The following is an 11,725-nucleotide window of genomic DNA, read 5'->3' as shown; positions in this document are numbered from 1 at the left end:
TCGATTACTTTTATGATGTTAGCAGTCATGAAGTTTAGGGCTTTGGCAAGGGCAGGGTCGAGTTCGTCAGAGATAACAGATTCAGCTTGGTCGCCATCTTGCGTGTACTCACCGGCCTCAGATTCAGCGGTGTCTTTCTTGTCCATTTTGTCAAAAGACTGTGGCCAAAAGTTTTCCAAGGACATAGCCTGAAATGCTCATACGAAAAGTAGCTTCCAAAACATGGTTAATAACAGGATAATAGCATAATTAGAACCGAGTGGCACGGAGCTCCAGCCAAAATGTGTGTTCACCTCGCCGCCATCACGTGACCCCCCCTGCCCAGGTATATTTAAAAAAGTACCCAACTCGCCTGGACAGTGGGGAAAGGCGCTCATTTTGCAGCTCGTGGTTTCAAAACAGAGATTGGCTGGAATATTCATGTAAAAAAGATGCCATCTTCTGCTATGCATGTAAACATTTCGGTTCAAGTAAGTCAGATGCCTTCACCACAACTGGCTACAACAACTGGCGCCATGCTCTTATAGGCTACGTGATAAGGGACTGGGAAGGCATGAATCAAGCAAAGAGCACATAGATCCATAGATCTTAATGTTGCTCTCGAATTGCACCAGATTGATGCTTTTAACTTCAATATTTAAAAATGACCCCGGACCCCCCTAGAGGAGGTGAGGACCCCCCTAGAAGGTTTTAGGTCCACGCCCCACTTATAAAATTAGCACTTTACCACTGCACCCTCTCTAATCTCAGATGCACCCTGAGTCATTTTGTTCTGGAACCGGGCCTGGAAACGAACAATACATTAGCATTAACCAAGTTAGCTCAACCGCCGGTTTAACGGCAGATAACGGTTAAAAGTGACCGTTTGTAAACGTTTTTTTCTTTTCAGAGGAGGTATGCCAACTGCCAAAAGAACAAGTGAGAATGTTCCTTTGTAATTAAAGAACTGGGATCCTGTGTTTTCTGGGGCTTTGAGGACAACATAAGAAGATATGGTCATTTGTTCTGGGAATGTCATTTTCGAGCCTGAGAACTGAAAAACAGGCTCAGGGTGGAACAGGTTAATCAAACAATGATATTTACCTAACTGTGTGCGACGCTTGATTACATTGTGAACCCAGACACGACGGCGTTTGTTGCTACGTTTGTAGGACTTCCACAGAAGGTACAAAGCAGCAATAGTTGTTATATCCTCCATAGTCAAGGACAGAAATAACCAAAACGATCCTGCATGGAAGTGTAAACAACATAAACTGTCCGTCAACGGTATGTCTGTTTTGAATGACGCGATAAAACAAACTGCAAGCCGCGGTGAAACTCGAGCATTTAGAGCGATGAGAATATTTGCATCGTGTCTGGTGTGAACGCAGCATTAGCCTTTATCTTTAATATGCTATATTACACTGTACGTAACTGCTTCTTTGCCATCTGGTAAGTCACATAATCTACAGGTGCATCTAAAAGAATAACTATATCATAGAACTGTATTTCTTTAATTTAAAAAATGAAACATTCATATATTCTAGATTCATTATGCATAAAGTGAAATATTTCAAGCCTTTTTTGTTTTAATTGTGATGATTACAGTTTACAGATCATGAAAATCAATAATCCTGTATCTCAAAATAGTATAATATTTGATAAGACCAATCAAAACAGTATTTATAATACAGATATTTCGACCTTCTGAAAAGTTTGTTCATTTATGTAGTCAATACTTGGTCGGGGCCCCTTTTGCACAGATAAATGCATACATTTTACATGGTATATGGAGGCAATATATGATATTGTGAGCTGCTCCTGTAATCTGATTTCTATAATATGTCTTAGGTCTAGCAAATATAATGCATCTCTTGATGGTCACATATACTTCTCTTCTCTCTTCAGATGCACTTTTGAAATATTTTGGGCCACATAACACCTCAGCAGAGCCCAGCACTGCAGCAGCATCAAGCGCTAATATTTTTTGTTTGAAATGATAGGTTTTAATTTTAAATTATTTAAAATAAAACAAGCTCCCAAAAAACTTATACAGCTTCCGTGTGATTTTATTAACATTGGAATTTACTGTGATGCAAGCATAGACTGTATATATAAATTCAAGCGGCCGCGGCCAGCTAAAATCTTGCCTAGGGCAGCAAATTGGTCAGGGCCGGACCTCGGTAACTGGCATATCTGGGGAACCTATAAGGTTGCGTGCATTTTTGTTTGCAGAGCATAAATACAAAATACAAATATGTGCTCTGTTTTTGACACAAGATTTCCCTGCAGTAATGAATGACTGTTCAGAATGATATATTATCTTTGCTGTGATAGTTAAACAATAATTTTCACACTGAGAGAAAATAAACACATGTTGAAAGGAAACTGCATATTTAAAAAAACATGCATACAAACAAATTCCAAACTTCACTGCATCACAACAAAAGGTGTTATCTGTGGAATAACTGTAATGATGAGCTGAAATACTTTATAACTTTATCTTGACTAAAAAACTATTCTGAAACAAAATCCTTAATGGATATGACCAGGACCGGTGATTTCCTGCTTGGTATTTTTTATTGTTGATGGTTTTGGTTTACCTGTAAAGACTATTTGTTTTATTAGTTTTTTTGTTTTGTACAAGGGGTGATTTGTTTGAAACAACGAATCAAATATCACGGATGCTGATGACGATGAACTGAACTTTTATTTTCATAAACAATGTATGCTAGAGTTGGTAGGAAAATAAACATTTTTAAGCTTCTTCTTGCCCCTTTTGAACATGAAGGAAACTTTTTGAGTATTTATTTTTATTTTTATACCTTGAAAGTTTTTTGTTATTTTGCTTCTTTTTATTATTATTTTTTTTCTTTTGTTTGTTTAGTTTTGTTTTAACATAAAAACAAAAATAAATACAAGAAAAAAGAAGAAAAAAAACAACAACATTAAAGATTAAAATTGTGAGAAATCTATTTGTGTCTGTTGGACAGAGCAAATTATGCAACACAGAGCCATTTTCGTTACCAGCTCTTACATCAATACCAATAGACATGTCACAAGACTAAGCCACATGAGCGTTATTTAGAAATGTGTTGCTGCAGCAGACTGGATTACATACATTTGAAAAACATGAACTAGTTGACAAATTAGAACTATAACACTTGCTGGTTATTTCATGTATTTATAATAATCATTTGCCAATGTCACTTCATTTTCTGTTTTGCACAAATGTTTTAGCAATATTGTATTAGTTGATATATATTGATGCATGACTTGCTGCTGTGTTCGTTAATGTAGACAAATAATTGATTTACATTATTATTGTCATTACGTTATTTATTAGATAACAGCAGAGAGGGATCAGGCGATGTCCTTCACCAAATTTAACTTACATCAAAATACATAAGTATAAATGTCAAAATATATTTAAAGTACGAAAAGTATAAATACTCAGAATGCAGAATGGCAAATTTCAGATTAATATACGGTATATTACATATCTAGATCCCAATTCATATTGTGTTTATCACATCAATGTTGCAGCTGGTTAGGTGGGATTTATAATAATATTACTTCATATACTATTGGGTAGAGAAATAACACATTATAATTAAATAGATCAATTCATTTGACCATCCTAAAAGACATTTAATAAATACAGTTATCACATAATATTTTTTATTAATTACGTGAATTTGAACTGGTCAAATTGTTTTTTATGATCATATATATTACTTTACTTCTTTTTCTATTAAAGCCTTTTTCCTTTAGTCCTTGTTCCTGTTTTTGAAAGCCTGTAAGCAACATTTTGTGACTGAGCCACAATATGGAGAAATCATACACACAAAAGGCTTTGGTAACTCGGCACCTCCACTTTTAACCACACAGAAGGGTTGTGTAAACACCAGTCCTTTCTCAACCTGGCAACATTTATTTCAACAGTCTCAGAAGTGTAAATGATTTGGTATCTGTTAATAAAACCATTAGTTATAACTCACAAATCTTAATAAAGGCTGCACAATGCTGGAATTCAAGCTTTTAAAAAAAAAGGTGTTTCTTTCCTATTTTAAAAAATATATATAATCCCTAAACTTGCAGTTTTGGCTTATAATATTCCATAGGGTTTTAAAACATTTATTAACATGCTTATTGTATTTTTCATGTGTGGAAGGAAAAAAAAAGAAAATCAACAGGCAGCTCCGCAGGTGGCTTAGAATACCTCCAAGATTCACAAGGACTGTGCAGCCTGCCAGCTACGATTTACTGTCATCCGTGGTGCAGGAGTTCAAGGTGGCAAAGTGCAGATTCATGTTGACCATCAGAGAATCTAAGGACAGAGACGCAGGCATTAAAACAAGATCTTTGTTTTGCTATGTGTGAGATGATCTACTGCATTGTAATAATGAGTTGTTTGTTCTTCTGTCTGTTTCCATTAGCTTTAAATCTGAGATCTCTTTGGGAAGAACAGATTACATTTATCTGGATAATGAAATCAGGATTAAAAGAAATCCCTACAGATAAAGAAAAAATAAGTCAGATGTTACATTTCTCTGCATTGTGTATAACTAGCAGGATTACAGTGTTAGTAAAAACCTAAAAAGATGATAGTGTTTGTTGTAAAGGATCAGATGTTATCTCTTCTCTGTGAGCTGTACTGTTCTGTAGGATAATACTTTAAGTGTGAATCTATACTTCTACTGCCTGAATCTGCTTTATGGTTTTCACTTTCTTTGCTTAATTTGTTCAGTTTTTAATTCAGAAGGTGAACCTATATGTTCATAAAATAGTGTGTGTGAGCTTAACTGTGTGTGTTAAACTAAAACGGAGCATTTTCTGTCAGCTCAAATTTTATTTCTGCTTTTCTAAACTGTAGTATGTGCTCATGTGTTTCATTGTTGGTGTATAGGCTACTGCCCGAATATGCTGAATGAAAGGCAACTTTTCCTATCAATACAATTATTTTTTATCCTAAATATCCTGGTTTCTGCTCTTCTAATGTCATATTGTTCTGTTGTTGCACATAATACAATAAAAAAAAACATCCTATTGTAAATTATTTTCTCTTTATTTATTTGCCTTGCATTTGATATTGAGGTAATCCAAACGTTGAGTAAGGTAATCGGTTTACATTACCTTTACTTATCTATCTATATTGGCTTTTTCCGTGTTCGTGCTCTGAGTGTGTAGCATTAAGGTTTATTGCGCTTATTGTAAGTTGCTCTGGATAAAAGCATCAGCTAAATGTACATGATTTTCTCTGTTAATTCATCAATTAATGTTTCATATACCATTGACTGCTTAAACATGTAGCCTGCTGGGAAACATCTTACACAAACCCCAGTGGGTTTGAAGTAATAACTGCCACTTCCAGTTCAGCTGGATTTGTCAATGTTTGTTGAACAGAATACCTTATAAGGATGGGGGTTAGTTGTTTTCCCCACATATATAAGTTGGACCCTTCTGTTTCAGGTACTGTATCTCTCTGCTTCTGTCCTGTAACCAGCCATGATCCTGCAGGCAGCTGCGCTCAGCTTCCTCCTCTGCTGCGTGCACACTTACACCCTATGGGTAAGCATCAGCACACACTTCACACACAATTAACTTTAAATAATAACAAAATACATACACATCTTTATGAAACACTTTGAAATTACCTATGATACATTTTGAACTGTAACAATCCAATATAGAAATGTCCTTCAACAATACACATCAGTATGACATTTAGTTTTTAAGTTTTTTGGATTGCTTTATGCATGAAATAAGATTTCTCTGTATCAAAAGATGTACATTTATATTTGAGAAATCCTAATACTGTCTTTATAGGACCTCCATCAGTCGTCTCATATTTAATTAAAATATATTTTCATGCACTGGTCAATTTTGAGAGTTTGCTTCCATAACATGTCTTCTTTATAGTGGAAAGAAAATATCAAAATAGACTTTAAGGTGTTTATTTGACTACCTTTTGTGCTTCTGAACATTTACCCTAAATTCACCACAAAATGAGCATTAGAAAATGTCTCATTTACACATTTAAACATGCTTGATCAGAAAACTTGCAAACAATTGTTGTCTTAATGTAGGTCATCAACTGGGATTTTGATTTGATTGTGATATCTATAAGCTATTATTTTATTACCCTATTTATCTTTAGTGTCTCCTCTAAACTAGCTTTTACTGTTTATTATTACAGGCTCCTTTTGAAAAGACTGAGGAGTCCTCTGGTAAGACAGGGCTACTTTTCAAACTTTAAAATGCTCTAACTATTTACTCAGACTTTTTAACTGATTGTTTCTATTCCAAAGGCAACACCATTGAGGATGAGACCCTCAGTGTCTCTGAGCTGTTGGAGAGGGCCAATGTGGATGTTGGTATGTATCTGCACTGCAATCATTCATTATGTATTCCCCTTGGCTGTGAATGTTCATTAAAGATAATCTTACATTCATTTGAAACAAATCAAATCAAGAGGCAGTGACACCACACTGTCTCAGTTTGACACCGTTCATTAGAGCAATAATCTGGTTTCAGCACTATTATATATACTAACATTTATTTTTGTTTTACACACATTTGTACTTATTAATTGTGGTTTTATAGTGTTATACACTTTGAAAATGTTTCTTTAACTTTAATTTGATTTATTTTGTATTTAACTTTTATTTCAAAATGAAGCCTCTGTTATGCAACCCTGCTTCCCCCGGGCTTATTAAAAGTATATCTGATTCAGATTTGAAAGAAAGATGAAGGCATGTTCTTGATCATGCTTGCGTCATCTTGCAGGAAAGAACTTTGACGAGCCGATGGTGATGTTTGGAGACATCGCCGTGCCCACAGGTCTGCAGAACGCTGATCCCTGCACAGCGCGAGGCTGCCTGTGGCCCAAAGCCACCGACGGAAACGTCTACGTACCCTACCGCATCTCCAACCAGTACTGTGAGTACTGAAGGCAGGGTCTTATATGATTAGTGTTCACATTTCATGCACACAGTATGCATTTTTAGCGGCAGCAATACTAGCAAGTGATGGCTCAATGTCCCTTTTTCTTGAATATTAGGCAGTACTGATACCATTAGCAATATGTATCTCTTGTTAGGCATCATTTTAACATGTTAATTTGTATTGAAATGAACTTTTCTCAACCAAAGATCCAGTGATTTTGACCACTACTGTATATGGCCAATACGTAATATTGAATCGGCGCATCCACCATTAAAAGTAGCAGTATAATAGAAGCAGTAGAAGTAAAGGTAATAATTTATCTAGTGGTAGTAGTATGAAAGGTGTCCTCCACTGACTTTAAAGAAACATTTATTAAATTAGATGTGGAATTTTGTTGACGATTTTGGCTTTTCTACTGTACAAATGTATTTGCTGCTTGATGGCATAACTTGCACTGAACCTTAAAGTTCTTTCCATTTTCCTAATGGTAAAAGCCATTTTGTATGATCAGTGTCGTTATGTGTGCATATGTGCATAATGTTTGGCTCGAAATACCAAACAGATCATTGCAGCATCCCATAAACCCCTCTGTTCAGCCCTGTTTCAAAAGTGCTGATTCTGGGTCTGTTACTTTAGATGAAAATGGGGAGCCACTTCCCATGCCCCTCTGAGAGATATTTGGTTACTAAAACCACAATGATGCTCTCGGAGGAGATTCAGGTGATAAGGTGAGGGGGGGTAACTTGGTTGGTGATTGGCTAATGGTTAACAAGCCAAAACATCGTTTTGACATCATAAAGGGGCCAAAATCTGATCAGCTCATTTTCAGACAGGTTTATTTATAAATGGATCAGGACAAAAAGTGAGCAAATCTTTTTTCCTGAAAAGTTCAGAATCTCTTTACACAGAGGGGACACATGTTTATGTGTACAAGACATGAAAAAGGGGATTTTGCATAATAGGTGACTGTGACGACTTCGTCACTATGGACTGACGGCTTTGGGACGGGTGATATTGCACTTTATTAGCGTGATTGCACAGTACAGTTAACATTGCGTATTTGCACATAATTTATACTAATTATTGAAGTAGTATTTTTTTTTTAACTGATTAAACCGTATTTATTGAAATGTCATCTGGATGCTGGGATAAGGATGACAGCGGTTGAGAGTAATCAGGGGGCAAATAATATGTTGAATGTCTGTGGCTGATGATTGTGTGCATCTGGGGGCCCTGGGTTGTCTCCTCCCCCCTCACCTGTGTCTAATTGCTCTCCCCTCACCTGTGTTTAATTGCTCCCCCTCACCTGTGTCTTGTTAGTGTCTGTGTATTTAAGTGCTGTTTCTTGTTGGGTGTGGGGTGTGTGAGATCCTGGTGGCTGCAGGATGTGTTCATGGAGAACAGCAGGATTGAGGCTGTGAACTTTGTGCACATTATTTTAATGAATGCCCACGTCGGGTTATATATTTTGGACGTTCTGCCTCCTTGCTTGGTCGGGCCGCTCAACGGTCAGTCACACAGTGACCTTTTAAGAAATAAAACCCACTAAACTGATATTATTTGATTTTTACTGTAAAGCCCAGAGACAGAGACAAACCATCGTCCGAGGCCTGAGGTCTTTTGCTGTGTCCACCTGCATCCGCTTCACCCCCCTCAACAGACAGAGTGACTTTGTCGACATCCAGTCCCGATCAGGGTAATGACAATGCACACAACACACATGCATAACTAACAGAATCTATTTACACCTCCATACAAAAAACACTGTCTCAGGAGGGGAAGCAATTTGGCTGTTGAACTGATAGTTTTATGTCTTGCTCTCTTCCAGGTGTTTCTCCTTCGTCGGCCGTCGTGGTAGAAGCCAGGTAGTGTCTTTGAGTCGTCAGGGGTGTGTTTTCCAGCAGATCATCCAACATGAGCTGCTCCACGCCCTTGGCTTCGACCATGAGCAGACCCGGTCCGACAGAGACCAGCATGTCCGCATCCTTCTGCAGAACGTCATGCCCGGTGGGTCTCACTCTTTCATCATGTAGAATACAGATGATACAATCGGTCAAAATAGGGTTGTTCAATTAATACAACTGACCTTTATGGCCTTTGAAGGGGTAGTAGAGCCCCATTCCTCCAATACAGTAGAACTAAATGGCACTTGGTTTGTGGTGCTCAAACTTCCAACAATTTCATTTGGAGCAGTCTCAAGTCACGCTGGAGGTTTTCCTTTGAGCGAGGGCAGACCCCGTGCCGTCCACGGTCCTCGCGTTTCAAACTGTCCGAAATGAGGTGCTACATCTGTACTTTCTTTCTACTCTTATCACCTCGCAGAAGAAAGCATTTATCTACTCATGGATGACTTGTATTTTCTTGTATATTCTTCAATAGCATAAAAACAGAGACTGTTTGATTGAGCCATGTGATCTCCTGCAGGAACAGAGTCCAATTTCAGGAGGATCAGAACAAGGAACCTTGGCACTCCCTATGACTACAACTCTGTCATGCACTATGACAGGTAACATAATAATAATAATAATAATAATAATAATAATAATAATAATAATAATACAACAACAACATGTGACGATAATGTTTCTCTGTGTCCTCTGGATTTGTTTTCTCACAGTTTTTTTTATCTAATGCAACTTCATAAAGTGATATTATGTCCCAAGGGGCCAAACGATTCCTAATACAACTTTACCACATGTTTCCTCATAGCTTTGTGTGTGTATGGGAGTCAGAGTCGAAAATTCATTAGCTTAATTGAGAACCTCCGTGATCTCCAATGTGTCTGCGCCTTTCATTTCTGTTTCAGTCCAAAAAGTGAACTTTAATGAGAGATTTTAGCATATGCACAATATTTGATGACGGAATGTTAGCTAGCTAAACGCTACTTCATCCAATTCTGCTTTCTGTGGTCATTCAGCAGCACAGGTGTCCAGTTGTTATCACTGCTGTGTTTGCACCACAGGTTTGCCTTCTCCAGGAACCGACAGCCGACCATCATCCCTATCCCCGACAGCAACGTAGCCATTGGGAGAGCCACCCAGATGAGTCCGACCGACATCCTCCGGGTCAACCGCCTCTACGGATGCAGTACGTACATTTTTATCAAAGTAGCTTACTGACTAAATGACTTTCTACATGTTCCTATAACTACAGTGTATTTCTGAGCTACACTGACCCCACCCATATCTGTAGTCTCTCATACTATCTCCCTACTGATAACATTCACAGAGGTCAGGCTCAACACAAATCCAGAAACCCTATACGTGTCCCGCTCTATCGAAATCAGTCGGAAGCCGCAACGGCTCATTTCAAATTAAACGTGGATTTGCGTAAAAAACTAGTTTTTCGGGGTTGGGGTTTGATTTTAAGTCTTGGCTTTCGGAATATGAAACTTTTATTTCCAAAATCACACGATAAATACATTTTTGAAGCTTGTAAAGGGAAGATGGCACCTCTCACTCGCAATCTGCTCTTCCGCAGCGCCGCCCCCCCCTCTAGTTGACATTATGAATGTAAGGCGTATAGTAGATCATAGATAACACGGCAGGGTCCGTTACAGTTTGTTTTCATCTGATTTCATTTGAACAAAGTCTTGGCTTTCAGAATATTAAACTTGTTTCGGCAAATTCAGATGATAAATACAACTTTGAAGCTTGTAACGGCATAATTACAAGCGGAGAACGGAGTAACTTAGCGTCACAGCAGGCATAACAACAGCCGGTGTTTCTCGTGAGTGGTTTCACACACACACACTCGCGAGCTTCCCCCAGACCAGTAATCCAAACGAAAATATTTTCCCTCTGTACTACTTTGTTCATTTATTAGCCGCTAATAATCAATCAGATCGATGGATTCCAGACAAGAGGAAACTTTGAAGGCCTTTTTCGCAAAATGATCACTCTGTGACAGTCATTATATAATGTGACATATTTTGCTTGATATTTGGAGTACAACAACAATCCTGATATCATTAGAAAGCTAGGAATCTCCTCTTTCCAACAATGTATAAAACTCAAAATGTGTCTTTGGGTCAATGTGACTGATATTGTCTTTTTGTCAGATTCCACTGCACCCAGACCTCACCTGAAACCGGTGCAAAGAAAACATTTCTTGGAGAAATGAAGGTAAGCCCTAAGTTTGCATGTTTTTTCATACTTGCTATGAACCAGGGGTGACCAAAGTAGTCAGATCTTTAACTGTGGTGAAAAAAGTAATACAATGTGCAACAAAAGTAAAGACCATGCATTAAAATGTAACTCAGAAAGTACAGAAGCATTTGCATCAAGATATGGCCCATTTTAGAACTATATGTGACAGGATTGACTTTATTGTTTTATTTATTAATGTCTCTATTACTTCAACGTTGACGTTTTTAAAAAAATATATAAATTCACTGGGGGCTAGTTTGTGCGGGTAGATTCTGTATTTTGTTTTTAAAATGGATGATATTTTAGTTTTTCTGGTTTTGCTTTTAGGATAGTGACAGATACAGACTGAACACATGAATGTACTTTTATTTGGATCCATGAATGTGCATATTTTCTTTAAAATCTCTTCTTCCCCAACAGGAATTCAAGAGGAAATAAGACATTCATGCAGCTTCTTATCTACAAGCAAAACCAAGATGCATCTGGTGTTGAATTAATGTGCTTTATTTAGTTCAGATTACATTAGCTTGTGTGCTGTCTCAGTAAGAAATTAAAATTCAAAAATCACAAATGTTCACTTAGATAAATGACTGCTTATGAGCTTGATTAAATACAAAGAATGAATAAAAATGTTTGTTCACAGACCTTAA

General features: G+C 37.4%; 1 protein-coding gene across 2 annotated transcripts; it reads left to right on the top strand.

Moving 5' to 3' along the window:
* The first annotated feature begins 5,425 nt into the window (after positions 1 to 5,425).
* On the top strand, positions 5,426 to 11,725 carry LOC307030761 (hatching enzyme 1.2-like). 2 transcript variants are annotated; one of them, XM_079667402.1, is made up of 10 exons: positions 5,426 to 5,550; positions 6,179 to 6,209; positions 6,291 to 6,356; positions 6,769 to 6,921; positions 8,506 to 8,623; positions 8,756 to 8,934; positions 9,358 to 9,433; positions 9,890 to 10,014; positions 10,988 to 11,051; positions 11,496 to 11,725. In XM_079667402.1, exons 1-9 carry the CDS (start codon positions 5,488 to 5,490, stop codon positions 11,047 to 11,049), a joined length of 873 nt encoding a protein of 290 aa, XP_079523528.1. In that variant the 5' UTR covers positions 5,426 to 5,487; the 3' UTR covers positions 11,050 to 11,051; positions 11,496 to 11,725. The 2 variants fall into 2 exon arrangements, with proteins under 2 accessions (XP_079523528.1, XP_079523527.1); XM_079667401.1 differs by having other exon boundaries at positions 9,352 to 9,433.

This window comes from Notothenia rossii, assembly GCF_949606895.1.
Source record: "Notothenia rossii genome assembly, chromosome: 2".
Lineage (NCBI taxonomy): Eukaryota > Metazoa > Chordata > Actinopteri > Perciformes > Nototheniidae > Notothenia > Notothenia rossii.
This window is presented reverse-complemented; position numbering and strand designations above follow the sequence as displayed.

Coding starts and splice junctions, on each gene's coding strand:
- LOC307030761 (XM_079667401.1), top strand. CDS start 5,488: ATGATCCTGCAGGCAGCTGCGCTCAGCTTCCTCCTCTGCTGCGTGCAC. Junction 6,357..6,768: donor GAGGGCCAATGTGGATGTTG/GTATGTATCTGC, acceptor GTCATCTTGCAG/GAAAGAACTTTGACGAGCCG. Junction 9,434..9,889: donor TCTGTCATGCACTATGACAG/GTAACATAATAA, acceptor TTTGCACCACAG/GTTTGCCTTCTCCAGGAACC.